The sequence below is a fragment of the Periplaneta americana genome, chromosome 9 (genome assembly GCF_040183065.1).
Source record: "Periplaneta americana isolate PAMFEO1 chromosome 9, P.americana_PAMFEO1_priV1, whole genome shotgun sequence".
Classification (NCBI taxonomy): Eukaryota; Metazoa; Arthropoda; class Insecta; order Blattodea; family Blattidae; genus Periplaneta; species Periplaneta americana.
In genome coordinates, this window is record NC_091125.1 from 162,481,008 (window position 1) to 162,499,071 (window position 18,064).

General features: G+C 35.5%; 1 protein-coding gene across 5 annotated transcripts in view; it reads right to left on the minus strand.

The window, feature by feature from the left end:
- The window catches only part of Wdr59 (WD repeat domain 59), an 88,711-nt gene that overhangs the window by 41,536 nt on the left and 29,111 nt on the right, over window positions 1-18,064 (minus strand). For 3 of the 5 annotated variants that reach the window (XM_069836267.1, XM_069836266.1, XM_069836262.1), the window contains exons 12-17: window positions 16,768-16,857; window positions 16,517-16,670; window positions 15,237-15,466; window positions 9,076-9,236; window positions 7,029-7,229; window positions 660-786 (exon numbers count right to left, since the gene is read on the minus strand). In XM_069836267.1, coding sequence (XP_069692368.1) covers window positions 660-786; window positions 7,029-7,229; window positions 9,076-9,236; window positions 15,237-15,466; window positions 16,517-16,670; window positions 16,768-16,857 — 963 coding nt within the window. The remainder of the gene's footprint in view (window positions 1-659; window positions 787-7,028; window positions 7,230-9,075; window positions 9,237-15,236; window positions 15,467-16,516; window positions 16,671-16,767; window positions 16,858-18,064) is intronic. The other 2 variants (XM_069836265.1, XM_069836264.1) reach the window with 2 other exon arrangements.

An 18,064-nucleotide genomic window follows, 5' to 3' on the forward strand; every position in this document is an offset into this window, starting at 1 on the left:
GAACCGAATAATTTGTCTATTTTCTATGTGAAATTTTGTCGATTCCTTAATCTCCCGTATTTTTCTTAAAAAGAGTTGGCAACTTTAATTAGAAACCACGAAAATTCTTAGAATAAAATTGTCTTCCGAATTTTGGTATAGAATCATACTGGAAACGAAATAAGACCTTCTTGAAATATAAAAGAAGGGACGAAAAAATTGTTGAATTTAGAGCTAATCGAGATACAGAAAGCAAAAATTCTGTCTTTGAAAGGTGTTTTCCAAGAGACCAAACGAAGATTCACTGATTACAAATCCATAAAGTCTGATAAACATCTGCAAGAATAATTTAGAATATATGTTATAACCAGGAAACAATCGACTGAATTTCAATAAGATTTTATGTGGGAGGAGGAAGTAGGGGCAATATCCCATGCTATTTGTATGATTACTATTACAAAGTTACAATACCAGGTCGAACTAGAACTATGCCATGATAAAACATTTTGAAGCCCCAAGCAATAACGTAACTAGACAACTGTTTTGTAAGGATTAGAAAAGTTTTAACCCTGCAAGAAAAAAAAATACAATGGCGCAGTTCTAATTCTGTTAATGTAAACACTGAACAATGGGCACATTGTTTTAGCAAGAAGAATGTGAGAAATATTTATAATACTTACACTGACATTAACAGATTTGCTGAGATGTCTGTTCTTGTGACAGTCGTGATTCTCAGCCCGCGACCCAAAAGTACAACAAAGCATAGCTGCCATCTGAATATCAGACTGCTTGGCATAATATTCAATTCTGGAAGTACATGAAGTTACATTTTATTTATTGTAGCTGCGTTGTAATATTGACCCAAAACTGTATTTCATTTTGAAGTTTACAGCAAGCATATAAATGTTAATTACACAATATTAAGAACACTTTTGAAGAAACAATTCTCATAAATAACGTCGAAACCTCCCCTCAAATTACGCAAACACATCTCCATAGCCGCTAGGCAAATATAAAAACATTAGCTGCTCTCTCCTCAAACTGGGTACTTAGTTTTCCATAAGAGACAGAAAAAAAAATAGCTGTCCATACTGACTGTAAGTTTGCGAAATTAAATCCATCAATCAAGCTTCTTAATGTATCCAGCTGTTTGCCGACAACATAAAGTCCACTATAGTCCACTGTAGTCTATTCAGTTGTTGTTTTTCACGAGAAATGAGGGATATTTTGATCGGTGTTCATTATAGATGCCTGTTGCTAGTAGCCAGAGTTAGGGTGTAGTCAATATATACTGCAGGGCTGTGTCTTCTGCAACTGGTACTGATGATTTTAATTTACTTCTTTTGTGGTTTATGGATGGACAGTATAGAAGAATGTGTTCCAGATCTTCATCATGATTATTACACCACAGACAAGTAGGATTATCAGAAATCTGAAATCGGTGTAGGTACAATTGAGTGACAATGTGACCTGTTCTGGCCCTTGTTAAAAATGTTTGAACATGTCTGGGCAAGTTTTTCTACATTTCCAGGTCATTTGGTTTCTTTTGTACAGACTGTAAAATTTTTCCTTTGTCAGAAGAGAGTCAATTGTTGATCCACAGGTTTGTAAAATGAGACTTTACTGAAGCAAAAGCATTGGATAGAGATATCACTTGAAGAGGTGTTGGTTGCAAATATATTGCCTGTTTTGCAATATTATCGACTTTCTCATTTCCAGGTATACCACAATGACTAGGTATCCATTGAAATGTTATTTCCTTTTGGAGTTCTTTTAGTTTACTTAGTTGTTTCTGAATTGGAATAATTCTATGTGCATATAGGTTCGGTACATATTTAATTATATTAAATATAGCCCCCTTGGAGTCGGTAGGTATGCAAATAGATTTTTCAGAAATTTGAGTACCACAATGAAGAGCAGCATCAATAGCTAGCAATTCAGTGTCAAGACTGGAGGAGGATGAACATGGTATGAAATAACTTTCTTGATATTTGATATTGTGAAATTAAAGTCTGAGTAAAAGATTATAGAAAAATTGAAGAGCCCTTGGCCTTGAGTACATTTGGCGAAGAATATTGAACGCACAGGATCATCTCACATGCTGCATGACAGAGGTATTCATAGAGGGTAGCAACTAAACTATTCTTGCCAAATATTCACTGCTGTTTCTTAATGCAACATTCCTGTAAGTTTTCACAACCTTTTACACTTACATATATTTATCAATCTTCTATGAGGAACTGTGTGCACCCAGTTTGAGAGGATGTTTCGACATGACCTCACTGACAATTACCGTAAGTAATGTCATTCTTTGAGATATTTCAAATAAAAAAATTTAATACAATTTTGCTCATTTTTGCTTCCTTTTCGAGATAAAAACTGTTTCACTAGGGCATTCGAAAAGAAATGGCAACATAGTTACTGCTTCACAATAAATTTATTTAGGTTACTTTTGACATTAACACTTCAAATTAATACAGACCCCAGCCATGTCAACAGTACGTTAACAAATCCTTGAAAGACAGCAGACTCCATCTGCAGCATCACTTCTGGATCTATTTTTCACCGATTGATTTAGAGCTGTTCAGATGCCAACTCTTCATTGAAAGTGAATGCCTCACTTCCACCCATCTTGCAATAGTTAGGTATGGTAGAACTTCTCTTACACAAGCTTCTTGTAATGCCATAAAGCACTGCGTTGCATTTTTTCCTCTTGCAACTTTTCATAGCGTATTTTGAGAGAGTCATTGATTTAATTTCCTATATGCTCAGTGAATTTAAAACAGTGTATTATAATTTTCTATTGGGTTATTTTACGACGCTGTATCAACATCTCAGGTTATTTAGCGTCTGAATGATATGAAGGTGATAATGCCTGTGAAATGAGTCCGGGGTCCAGCACCGAAAGTTACCCAACCTTTGCTCGTATTGGGATGAGGGAAAACCCCCAGAAAAAACCTCAACTAGGTAACTTACCCCGACTGGGAATCGAACCCGGGCCACCTGGTTTCGTGGCCAGACGCGCTGACTGTTACTCCACAGGTGTGGACGTGTATTATGATAATAAATGACTGAAATACCAGTAATTTTTTTGTCCTTTAAATGTGCAGAAATTTGATCCGAACAAATGTAATTTTTTGTTCTCAAAAGGAATTTTAAAATGTTACATTTGTTCAGATCATATTTCTGCTCATTTAAAGGACAGACATACAATTCTTTCAATCACTTATTACCATAATACACTGCTCTCTTAAATTGACTGAGCATATTGGGCATTAAATAAATGACTTTCCCAAAACATGCTATGAAATGTTTCATATAAAACAATTTTTATCTCGAAAAAGAAGCAAAAACGAGCAAAATTATATTCAACTTTTTTGTTTGAAATATCTCAAAGAATAACTCTCTGATTAATGACTTTATTTACGGTTCACCCTGTATGTTTCATTCATTTCAAATCACTGTTTACATTATGCTTTTTTTTCTCTCTTTATTTCTGTGTGTTACATCTCATGTCTACTGACCTACTGTTTACATGCAATTACCACAGTTCAGAACTATACAGTCACGAAGCTTAATACTTACTAAATATGCAAACATAGACAGTTGAAATATGCATCTATAGATAGTTGCTCACCACCAGGATCGCTACTATCGCCTCATCACAGACTCTTTCCCTAGCAGACCATAAAATGTATTCTACTTTTGATATCATGTTCTTTTGAAAAGTTAACACCTTCCTTCCACTATTGAAATACGAAATAAATAAGGTTTATATATTACTTTCATAAAGTATATATTATATTTTATAAACTCACCTTCCTGGATCTTTCGGAATGAGGATAACTCTGACCTCTTTTTCTTGGAATTTATAGTGCTACAAACGTCTCCTTGTCCCATATTATTATTGGAATTATTGTAATTTAGCCATTTACAATTATTACAACTGATAACGAACATTTCACAATTTACACAACTTTTCACAACAATGCGAAATACGGCACGGTCAATGCCTTTTCGATCTAGACCAGGCAGTAATATATGTTCGGGTTTTCTATTTCAGTGTATGGAGCTCAGTGAATTATTATATTATAACTTTATTGCATATCATAGCTAAGTTTTATTTAGTGTAATGTGTCCATAAGTTCCCTTTACTTCTTGTTGCATAATAGCCTATGTGGATGAAATAATTACAAAACTGTGTTATTTTAATGTGAAGAGAATTTTACATGTTAACATAATCTTTTCGCATCAACATTTTACGTTTAGAATGGAAGCTATTTTGAGGTTTAATAAAAAAGAATTTATATTGTGATTTAATATAGCACATCTACCTTCCTTAATAAAGACAGAAATTAGTGTAGCCTACATACGATTGTTACTTCGTCTCTTAGGTAGTAGATAAATACAATAATTCAATACTAAATTGTAGTATTAAAATACAGACAAATTGAATGTGCAGAGTATCATACATGACATTATGCTTAATTATAATGTATAATTATTGCGAATTTAGGAATATAAGATACAGTAAACATAACCTATAATATTTCCATATGAATGGCAGGGCATTGGAGACCACTAAAATTAGACAGAAAGGGATAATGGAACAGTAAACATAACCTATAATTTCAACATATCTAAATATCCGTACGGTGCAACTGAAAATTATTGAATCATGCATAAATGAATGTACAAGAATTTCGCAATATTTAATCGAAATAAAGGCAGGTATTACACATACGAATAACGTAATTTTCACACCAAAAATATTTCATCTTAACTCGCAAGTGATTTATGTCTGAAGTATCTCATAATCATTGTTTTAAATGTTATTAATGCAATTACACTACATTTTAGAGAAATATATGTTACTCTTTATGCATTCCAACTAATTTATATGGTTGAAATGCCGCCCTTCGTGATCAGGTTAAGCCAGTTACATGGTCTGCCTTACGGCCTGTATTAGATCACGATGGCAGTGACACGGTCTATTGTTCCTAGTACTCACAGCCCTCCAAGCATCTAGCAACTATCGCGAGATTTGCAAAAAATCATCCCAAGCTTCGCAACTGTATATACTAAACTGTGCTATTACGCTGATACCTTTCAATTTTTTGTGTACTATATTTGGTATATCTGTAATGTTCTTTGTATCGAAGTTTTATTCCTGGTTGAGTGTTAAAGAACTTTTGGCCTAACTCTGCTAAGTTAAATAAAACCATTATTATTATTATTATTATTATTATTATTATTATTATTATTATTATTATTACTGTAATTATATAGTGTATTAATTATTTTATTGTGTTATTTAGTCAACTGCCCAAAGACAGGTCTAAACCTCACAAGTGATACCAAGAAGTATCACTTACGAGGCAACTGGGCCAGGAGATAATGGGGTAGGATGGCCAGTTCCTTTCCCCCTCCATTACATACATTGCCTACTAGCTACATATTACACTAGTCAGACTTCAGATGCATACAAACAATAATTGTTTTTCCTCTGACACACCCGTTTTAATTTATATACAGACGAAGTTGTCAGGAAATGGCAACTAACTTTAAAAAATTCCAAAAAAACAATTCCTGTTGATACACTAATGTTTGCTGACGATCAGGCCAAAATGGTCTCTTCAGATAATGACCTACAAAGAGCCATTTTTAAATTAAGCAAGATTGCGCAAGAATATAACTTAGAAATTTCCTCAACAAAAATAAAAGTGATGGCCCAATGTGGCAAAGAATTACAAAGAGCAAAAATAGTTTTAAATGAAAGAACATTAAAACAAGTAAAGGATTTCAACTATCTACGTGTTTCATTAGGATATAACAGAGAAAAAGATATAAACAGTAAATTACAAAAGTTTCAGTATTTATGTGGTACTCTGAAGAGAACATTGGGAAAGAAAGTAAGAAAAGAAACAACTAAAATTTTACAAAGGGTTGGCTGTGCGTGCAATGTTGTATGGCTCAGAAATATGGACTTTAAATAAGCAAACAATTAAAAGAATAGAAGCTGCAGAAATGAAATATTTACGATTTGTGGCGGGATACACTTTAATGGATAAAAACGAAGTGAAGATATTCGCAAAGAATTGAACATATTTAGCCTTACAGACAAAATAGAATATAGGAGACAATGGTATGAACATGTCTGTAGAATGGATACTAATAGAATGGTTTGGAGAAGTTTAAACTAACGACCGAGAGAAGGAAAAAGAGACCAAGGACGTCCACGTAAGAGATGGATACAACAGCTTTAATAATTGGAGCCGGAACGAACCGAAAAGGTTTAATCCCTGGAAGAAGAAGACATATGGTCAAGTGAGATGTACTGCCTGATAATAGATGTGCGTATCAGCCAGAACCTCAATCAGAGGATTTTTGTTGTGTATTAATTGTTTATTGTGCATTAATTCTTGTATTGTGTATTGTTTATTGTTATTGTTTAGTCAACTGTCCGAAGAAGTGACACCAACAAAACATCACTCATGAGACAACTAGGCCAGGAGATTGTTTGTGTATTTATTTTTTTTTATTTTATTGGGTTATTTTACGACGCTGTATCAACATCTAGGTTATTTAGCATCTGAATGATATGAAGGTGATAATGCCGGTGAAATGAGTCCGGTGTCCCGCACTGAAAGTTACCCAGCATTTGCTCGTATTGGGTTGAGGGAAAACCCCAGAAAAAACCTCACCCAGGTAACTTGCCCCGACCGGGATTCGAACCTGGGCCACCTGGTTTCGCACCCAGACGCGCTGACCGTTACTCCACAGGTGTGGACTTTATTGTGTATTAATTGTAATTTTTGTGTGTAACCAAGTTATCACTGCCACTGAGTGTTTGCCCACTCGCAGTGTAAATAAATACATACATACATCATATTATTAAAGTGTTCCTGCATCTGTCAATTAATAGCAACTCAGTTTTATACGGAACAGTATGTTACAAATTGTGACAGAGTTTATTAACTTGTTATATCTGATTGTGACTCAAGAGCTGTATCAACTTTGCATCCTGCTAAGTAAGATGCCTGGCTTACAGAGACTCGACCATGGCCGTGCCAAAGGGGTGATGAGGCCACGGTATTTCATCTTCGTCATCTGATGCTGGTGGTGGTTGTAAGAGGGGAGTGGCTGCAAGAGCTGCCAGGGTCCAGGCCTGCATAAGGTCACGGCGACCAACAGACGCTGCTATGGCTGAATTGCGGTGACACATGCTCGGCAGATCACTGCTGTCAAACCTGCAAAAATACAGCACAGTTTTACCACTATTTACTTCTTGTTTCATTTTCAACTCTTAACATATCAAATGCAGGAATAAGGAAACTTATGCAAATAGGTAAATTTAATTATGTACTGACATAAATCACCCACTCTGTAATGAGTTTTGGAATAATATTATGGGGAAATTCTACAGCTATAGTCGCGACGCTGTTATTCCCGGCATGACTCCTCCTCTTTGCTTACGTCTTAGGAAGTCAAGGCTCTATAAAGTCTAGGTAGGTAGTATCGTTCACCATTTTTGTTCTTTCGTTGCCAAGCTACCATACGAGGAATCTATTTGCCACACCGTTAAACATTATCATGTCATAGCTCCTATGATAATAAATCAAACGCACTGTAATTCAGCAAATAACTGAGTGGCAAATAACGTCTTCGTGTGCTTTCTGCGAACGGCAACGAAAGAGCCAAAATGGCGGGCGATTATATTACGTGTTTATCGAGCCTTAAGAAATGAATAACGTCTTCCTCAGCAAATCACAAGACACACACATTTAGATGTAGCCGACCTGCAATGCGATTGGCTGCCAGAAATTAGAGCGACGGGACTACAGAACAGTATATTCCTACTAAAAAAAAAAGAGTAATTAGAATAATAGTAGGTGCCAAATCTAGGGAATCGTGTAGGATCATTTTCAAAAAACTACAAATAATTCCTATGCCTTGTCAGTATATTTTTTACATTAATTTTTTTTTCATAAACTTCCTCGTATGTAATCGTGAGAACTAACTAATTCAACAGTTCATAGCAAATATGTGTGTCAAAAAATGACTTTCATACTCCACTGGCAACTATCATGCTATCAAAAAGGAGTGCGTTATATGGCAGTAAAAATGTTTAATAGCCTCCCTATGTATATAGAAAAATCAAACTCAAAACATAAGATTATTTAGAGTCAAATTAAAGCAATACCATACCTAATTTCTCATGCCTTCTATTCTGTAGGTGAATTATGACAAATTTATGACTCAAATCAAGAAATGGATTCAGAACACCTCAAAATCTGTGCTTCAGTGGCTGACCATGACAATATCTTTGAAAAATATTGGAGTGCAAGAGGTCAAATGACTTTATTGTCAAATGCCTGGCATTAGAAAACAACAACAACATATTTTTTCATTAATAAACTTCCTCATATGTAATCGTGAAAATTAACTAATTCAACAGTTCATAGCAAATATAAATGTGTCAAAAAATGACTTTCATACTCCATTGGCAACTATCATGCTATCAAAAAGGAGTGCATTATATGGCAGTAAAAATGTTTAATAGCCTCCCTATGGATATAAAAAAATCAAACTCAAAACATATGATTATTTAAGGTCAAATTAAAGTAGTACTGTACCTAATTTCTCATGCCTTCTATTCTGTAGGTGAATTTATGACAAATTTATGACTCAAATCAAGAAATTGATTCAGAACACCTCAAAATCTGTGCTTCAGTGGCTGACCATGAAAATATCTTTGAAAAATATTGGAGTGCAAGAGGTCAAATGAATTTATTGTCAAATGCCTGGCATTAGAAAACAACAACATATTTTTTCATTAATAAACTTCCTCATATGTAATCGTGAAAACTAACTAATTCAACAATTCATAGCAAATATATGTGTCAAAAAATGACTTTCATACTCCATTGGCAACTATCATGCTATCAAAAAGGAGTGCGTTATATGGCAGTAAAAATGTTTAGTACTTCGAAGCTGTTCAGGATCACTAGGTTCCAGGTATGTCCGAAAAAAATGTTTAAAAATAGTTCCAGAAGTTTTTGAAGAGATCTCACGTAACACAGAAAGTGCACTTACACATACTTCTCCCCAAGCTCCCTGTGTATGAAAAACAGTGATGATGCATCATATATCGTTACAGTAGCTCGAGAACCTTTCTTGGCTGTAGTTTTTGATGCATTCTGAACTCCCCTTGAGCTACCATGGACTCCTCTGGTTCTTGATCGGGTAGGCTGCTTCTGGCAAACAGTGTCAGTGTTAAATACAAGAATGGGAAAACACAAATTACCCACACTACATCACAAGAATTCCTATGCACATTGCACGTTTGAAGATAAAGTACAGCGGAGCTTCGATTATCACATTTAATTCGTTGAATAAAAGTGTGAGGAATTTTGAAACAATTATAACACTGAAAAACAAGAATTTTGCTCTGACTTAAAACAATGTGTCCCTCATGGTTTGATGTGCGCTGAATCCGAAAATGCATCTCTTTTCTTCGTATCATGTAAGGTTTTTAAGATATACTATGATTTCACCTTCCGATAAGCATTCCTACAGGAAACATATGGCACACGTTGGGGGTTGTAAACCAAAACAAAAGCTAATGCATTTTATGGGTTTATGTGTGGAGTGTTGCATTTTATCGGACAGAAACATGGACATTATGACAAAGTGAAGAGAAGCATAAGATCTCAATGTTAATTGGACCATTCTGTAAATTATACAGGGTGTTTCAAAAATATGGGGCATAATTTCAGGTATGTATTTCCCACATGTAGACAATCAAAATAGTTCATTACAACATGTGTCCGGAAATGCTTCATTTCCAAGTTATGGCCTTCACAACATTGAAATTCACCGGAACGTTTTTCTTTCCGCAGGTCGTTGTCATTACAGAAGATGTTCAAAATGTCCACCTCCTGCTTGAATACAGATCTCACATCGATGTCTCATTGACCTGCGAACACGATCCCAAACTCCAGGAGTATTGCGTATGTCCTCAGAACATGCCACAATTCGATTCCGAAAGGATTCCAAATCAGGCACCGGACACGAATAAACCAATGATTTTAAATGGCCCCACAAGTAGAAATCGAGAGGGTTCAGATCAGGTGAGCGTGGAGGCCAAGCAATTGGGCCACCTCTACTTATCCATCGATCAGGAAACCTTCGATCCAAGTACCGGCGAGCCGTGCGACTGAAGTGTGCAGGAGCGCTATCATGCAAGAAGTGAATGTGTTGACGATTGATCAGTGGAGTGTCTTCTAAAACATGAGGTATGGTGTTTTCCAGATAGTTTGTGTATGCCTGCCCCGTAAGTCTGTTTACAAGTACATGGGGTCCAACTAATCGATCACCAATGATACCGGCCCACATGTTGAGGGAGAACCGCACCTGGTGATGAGATGCAACAGTTGCACGTGGGTTTTCATACACCCATACATGCTGATTGTAGAAATTTGTTATGCCATCTCGTGTGAACTGTGCTTCATCTGTAAATAATACTAAGGCAGGAAAGTTCGGATTTACACCACACTGCTGCAAGAACCACTGACAGAACCTAACTCGTGCAGGGTAATCTGCTGGTGACAGGGCCTGTACAAGTTGCAAATGATAAGGATACAATTGATACTCTTTCAACAGTCTCCAGACAGTCGTATGAGGAACATTGACTTGCAACGCTACCCTTCGTGTGCTGATAGAAGGAGTCATGTTCACAGCCTCCAGAATCTCCTCCTGTACTTCTGGAGTTGTAGATCTTGGTCGTCCCCTTCCCAAACCAGGAGAGTTAAATTTTCCATACTCGCACAGACGGTAATGGAGACATACAAATGTCTTCCAATCTGGACATTGTCGCTGTGGGTACCTCTCCTGGTACAAACGACGAGCCAGCGCAGCATTGCCGTCCGCCTTACCGTACATGAAGTGTATCTCTGCCAGCTCTTGATTTGAATAAATGTCGCACAGTCTAACGCCTACACAACACTGAATGTAACCTTCGCCTCGGAATGAACTGTCAGAGTGCCCTCTTAATGTCTCCTTTGACGGCAACGACCTGCGGAAAGAAAAACGTTCTGGTGAATTTCAATGTTGTGAAGGCCATAACACGGAAATAAAGCATTTCTGGACACATGTTGTAATGAACTATTTTGATTGTCTACATGTGGGAAATACATACCTGAAATTATGCCCCGTATTTTTTAAACACCTTGTATATTACATTTGAATGCTTAATATTGTGTTCATTTAAGGACGTCTGTGTAATTTAAATTAGAGTTCAATGATACACTAAATAGCACAACTTTGTAGTATAAAGCTTATTCATGAAGTGTAACCTCTTATTCAGTTTTCTTATGCTGTGTACTTACATCACTTGATAAAGTGCAATTTGGATGGTTCTGTTTGTGGGTTAAAATCTGGAAGTGGGATAAATCAGTTGCTAACGATTTAATTATCAAACACAATACTGCATTTTCCCATACAATCATCACTCCAACGTAATTTCTAATAATTTCTTTCATATTCAAATTTAGAAAACTACAGTTGTTCAATCTTTTATTTACCTTCATTTAAGGCTGGTTCACAATAAACCGGAAACGAGAATCTGAACGAAAACGAAAATGGTAAAATTGATAAAATGTGTACATTTAAATGTGAGCATTCACAATTAACGAAAAGCTTGCCGGGGCCCAGGATCGGGAACGGAGAGTTGACCAAGTTTCAACTTTGGCGTTCACGTTTCCGATCACAGCCCACTAGATTCATTCTATTGCCATCTAAAAGCTATTTTGTCGTCGTATATTTTGTAGCAAGAAGACCGTGATATAACCTATGCATTATTTTGTTCTGTGCTGTGCATCATGGAGCAAGTTTTATTTGATGAGTTTCTAATATTGAGTGTTGAGGAAAATCCTCACGTTTACCATAAGCGGCGCACCTCGTATAAAAATGAGAAAATGAAGGAGAATATGTGACTTTCAATAGCTGCATCTTTGAACACCGATCATAAGTGAATCATATTTTATTACTGTATTGGTTGTATTACACACTACATATTCATGCTTCAATTCAATAATTACTGTTGTGTTCATTTTTGTTGTTTCTTCTCTAATTATTTTACATTATGGTAGACTTAAAATAGGTTGTGATAATAAAGATGCATGGGCATATTTATAGTACCGTACCTAATGAAATGTTTCAGTTGAAATTTCGAAGTTGGTTAACCTGTGTTCATATTGGCTGCCTTGTACTCATGAGAGAACGCCATTGGTTCATTATGCACAAATAACATCAGAATGCGTAATATCGACTTTACATATCGTTATTGACATACATATCGATATGCATAGTCGTCTACGTTCTCGGTTTATTGTGAATCAAAAATTTTCATATTCACGTCCTCTGCTTCTTGTTTTCATTCTGGTTCTCGTTCCTGGTTTATTGTGAACCAGCCTTCACTGATATACAAAAACAACATTTTCAGGAGCCGGAGGAAGAAAACATGTGATGCAGCAACATTAATTCAGAGTATTCTAATTTGAGGATCTAGCCAATCTCTATCGAATATTGTGTATTCCATGACTTTGTGTAGTCATCACTTATCACATCAACCCGAAACCATTCAATCAAAGAAAAGTGTAATGTGCTACACCTTTGTTAATCCTATATGTAAATTTTTAATTATATTATGCAACAATGTACTCCTTCCTTAATAAAAATTTCTTTGTTACATTTTTTTGTGCAATGTCAAAACCCATAACTTGCCTTCTTTGTCACTTTTAAACTGACGAATTTCTCGAACGCAAAAATCAGTTCTTTGAAGATAAGGAACAAAGCTCTAAACAGATTAATTGTAGAATTGACTACAGATTGATTAGTATGGTACTTCAGTTATAATGAGCTCTAGTATGCCTGCCTCCTCTAACATCAGATATATGTAAACTGCTAACGAAGTTATTTTCCATTTGATAAATATTAATGACCTTGCATTAAGTTTCATAGAGCTCACCTTCAAAAAGTGATCATGTAACTATGTTTTCCTTTGTGTTTCGTTTGTAGGTTAAGTACTAAAAAATATTTATTTTATAATTAAAGAGTTCTTTTTTCGAAATTAAAATAGTCTATTTCTGCTACACCTTGTACACTGAGCTGAAAAAGAAATGGTGATACGAAATTACATAGTTTTTCGGAACTTTAGCAAACCGAGGTGGAAAGCTATTTTCCTGAGATCAGTTTTTTTTAAATATGTAAATACGATTTTTATAACCTGTTCATGTTATTATTTAATATGATTAATTTTAAATTATTCATATACTCGTACTTTCATTTTACAACATTAATACCCGTTACATAGGATTTATTAAGGCTGAATGGAAAGCTAATATTCAGCATTTTAACATCTGTAAATGACTCTCACAAGTCAGTGATGATCATCTCCTTCTTGTCAGGAATCTTGAAGAGGAGAATAAAACTGCTCTCAAACGCCTGAAAATTCCTGACGCCAGCATAACACTTCGAACTACTGGAAGACATCTACGTGATGAATTATGAAAGAGATCGTTTGAGTCCTGGTGCCAATTACATCATAAGGGGAAAGGTGTAGTCATCTACGAAGAATATCAGAGAGCCAATTCATGGGTCAGCACCAAAAAGAATTTGTCACCTACGGAATACATTAATGTAATCAAGATATTCTGCAACCTTACTGCAGTGCGCTCTGTTCCTGGCAGAGCTTTCAACACGATCTGCTGCCGTCAACCTGGCTGCAACGAGATAGAAACCCTCGGCCACGTGTTGGGATTTGTCAGAAAGGAGAGTTACTGCATAACAACAGGCATCATAGTCTGTGAAGCTGTCGCCTGTCTTCTTCGGAACAAGGGTTGGGAAGTTCATGAAGAGGTCCACTGCATTTCTGAAGATGACTCTCACAGAAGAGTAGATACAATAGCATTAAATAGGCAACAACAAAAGACTATTATAGATCCAACTATATGCATGGAGACAGATCTCAACCATGCTCATCAGGTTGATCATGAAAAGAAGGCCATTTATGAGTCTTTTATTCCCTACCTTAATGCCAAGTATAACATTCCTCTCTTCAATTGGACAGTAAAAGGTTTACTTTTTAGTGCTCGGGGTTCTTTACCAAAATTTACATATAATAAAAAAAAATAATCCATTTTGAATCTTTCGTACACTACTTTTAATCAAGTATTTAAAAAAAAATAATCAATACCATCCTTTGAAAATAAAAAAATCACCCAAATTCTTCAAGATTCCCTGCAGATTATACAATTTCATTTATAATTAATTAAGGATATGCCATATGCTAATTTTAACTAAAATCTTTTATTTATAAGTTTAATTTTAAGGTTACCTTTTAAGATTTTATTTTATAATTAATATTAATGCTGCTAAATTATTACAATTTATTTTTACAACAATATTCATCTTTAATTCATTAAATTTGCTATTAATTTTCCATTCCTCGTGGTCATCCTTAATTAAGGCCGAATGATATAAAAATTAGTTTTATTTACTATAAAGTGGTGTATGACGTCATTAATTTCTAAATAATTTATAGTAGAATCAACGCTTCTTTCGACTTCTGATAGCTCACTAGCCACGTATTTTTATTTATTTTTTTTATTTTATTGGGTTATTTTATGACGCTGTATCAACATGTAGGTTATTTAGCGTCTGAATGAGATGAAGGTGATAATGCCAGTGAAATGAGTCCGGGGTCCAGCACCGAAAGTTACCCAGCATTTGCTCGTATTGGGTTGAGGGAAAACCCCGGAAAAAATTTCAACCAGGTAACTTGCCCCGACTGGGATTCGAACCCGGGCCACCTGGTTTCGCGGCCAGACGCGCTGACCGTTACTCCACAGGTGTGGACACTACTAGCCATGTAGCTTACAGGTCTTATGTCATGGCAATGTTGCCAACTTGATGCTATTGCCAGCAGCCGGTCAGTCAGTCAATACAAGATATTTTCGATAATGTGGCAGGATTGCTCGCAAGTTTGGGTGAAGAGATCATCAAACAATAATTGGCCACTTCGAAGGTTAATCTTTGTTGCCATCCACGCAGCTAGCAAGCTGTCAGAAGTCGAAAGAAATGTTAATTCTACTATAAACGCATATTCTTCATTCAAATATTTCTGGTATTTGAAAGTGGTGAAGCTTGTAATGCTTTCAACATAGCAAAATAAGGAAAGTAGTTCCAATACTCACCCTATCTTGAAAGTAAAAAGATGTGATGGACACATTTGGGTCACCTGTGGGGCTCTGAGTCACTGGTGGATACATGAGGGAATACTGAGTGCTGCTTGTGCTGGATGACCCACCAAGAGTAAAACTGCTCAAGTTCCCACCGAGGGCTGACAACGATCTCGGTGTTGGGCTTTCCAAACGCGTTGACTGCCGCCTCGCAAATGGCGGTCGTCCAAAACACACCAATACTCCTGGATGTGGACAATTACACATGTTGTAAAGATTACATACGCTCAATCTCGCTCATGCTTGAATATTTCTTGGGAAGTTTTTGTACATTTTCAGGGAATTTGATTTCTTTTATATGTCCTGTAAAATTTTGACCTTGTCAGAAGAGAGTCAACTGTTGATCCACAGGTTTATAAAATGAGAGTCGATTGAAGCAAAGACATTAGATAAAGCTAACACTTCCAAAGGTTTCGCTTGCAAATGTGTTTTGTAGGGTTATTCATAGAAATATTTTTTTTTGGTGATTCTTGAGTTTACCCAGTTTTCTGTATAGAAATAAAATCAGCATATAAAATTGATATTTGATTATATTAAATATAGCCCCTATGGAATCAGTAAATAAGTAGAGTAGACGCAAGAAGAGCTTGCCACGGTAAGCTGCGCGAACTTTCGGAAACGTTTGGGTGCACTCGACCTCGCTTTGATTCAATTGGCAAACTGTCGACAGTTCTCAGTCGTCTGCTGGCTTGATGTTTCGAGTGAGATTTATCACAGCGCATGTAACGTAACCTAAACCTTGTTGCAGAGTAACTAGTAACATAACATTGTTGAAAATACAGAAACACGAATTTTTTTAACATAAAAAAATCACTGAATGAAATGACAAAGATGTTATAAGAAATATGTAATCGTGTAATAATTGATATTTGACGTTGTAATAGAACACTAATACTATATGATTTTATTAAAATGTTCCGATAACTAGGGTACTATGGTCGGTTTATTTTAATCTGTATATACTTCCTTATGTTACAAGCGGAGCCTGTTTCGTTTTTCATAAATTTATGAACATTATAAATAATTCCCTAGTTTGACTGTGTAATGTTTTATTAGCCTTCTTGTATCGAAAAAATTCGGTATAAATAAATCAGTATCACAGCTACTGTGACATTCATGACCTCACAGAGCTCTGTACATAATCATAGCCAATGAGTACCAAATTTCAGCCTCTAATTGTACTTTATTTCTATCTAAGAATAAACGTAAAATAAATTAATACAAATATTACTGACCAACACTGCAGAATTTAGCTCCTGACGTCCTTGGAAATGGTATGTATGCATCCTGGAAACTGCCGTAGATACTTGATGGTTCAAGGTAAGGAGAAGCTTGAGAATGGTGCAGCCTTATGAATGGTTTGTTTTCTGATTCGTCACTTAAAGCAATCTATAAAAAAATATACATATGTTAATACAATTTCAAGAATCCAAATGCATTTTAATATCTTGATTAGGAAAATATATAACAATGTGCAATTAAATACCTGGTCCAATGTAGATACAAGCTGACGTAAACATGGTTCGAGACAGGATTTATTTTTTCGTACTCTTTGTTGTGCTGTTTGTTTGAGAACCTATATGAAAAGACAACAGCAATGTAAGAAATATAAGAGACTTAATCAAAAGTATTTACTATTATTGCAGAGAAAAAAGTATCATATAGTAGAATCTTGATGATTTACTGTAATAAAGAGTTGGAATAATTAGTGTTGGCTTTATACTACACAACATTATGCTGGATAACACTTGAGTGAATTATCATTACACTACACTATGAAAATAATATTCCACAATATGAATAAACAGTAAAATGAAAAGCTTGTCAGTTTACCATACTGGCCCAAATCTAGTACAATGTCTTTTTAAATAAAAACAGCTGTGTGAAAACTGTACAGGTCTTATAATCACACATTAAAATAAATATAACAGGAAGTCTGTTGCAGAGTGTAAAATGGCTGAGCTGTACAGGTAGGGTTGCTAGGTTCTCTCATCAGAAATCCAGGACAAGCAATGATACTGCGTATCTTAAAGTGACTACATATTTTATCATCATCCAAACAAGTATAAGGCCACATTCTGTTACGGTTTCAGTGAGTCATTCTCAGTCCATCTTCTTTTTGGACAGTCTAATGATCTCTTCCCTTGGGGACAGTATTGAAGCATGGCTTTTGAAAGTGTATTCTGATTCATTCGTTGGACATGGTTTTTCCACTGCAGTTGATACTTGTTTAAAAACTGTGAAACTGGTTGTAATTCAAGTTCTTGCATGATATCCTCATTTCTTTTGTGACTATATCCTAGTGTTTCTCTCATAAATTTCATTTCACAGGCCGTTATTCTGCTGATATCCATACTTTTCATTGTCCATGCTTCACTTCCATAACATAGTACAAGTCTAGCTAAGGTTTTCTACAAACGTATTCTTGTGTGGTGCTGTACTAGGAAAGGCTTCATAATTTTGTTGATTATTCCCATTGTTTTATTGTATTTGCAAATTGTAAGTTATATGTTTCATCAAAAAATGTTAAATTATAGTCAAGTTACGTTAACTCATTTACTCTTTCTATTAATTTGCTGTTTAAACAAATTTTGCTTGCGACAGGGTATTTCCCACGAAATACCATGACTTTTGTTTTTTCAATATTGATTTCCATGTCGTATTTTGCGCTGATCATATTTAGATTATGCACTGAATACTGAAGATCTTCATTGCATGCAACTAGGGCTAAATCATCAACAAAGAGTAGACTGTCAAACTGTAAATTTCAACTGATAGAAATT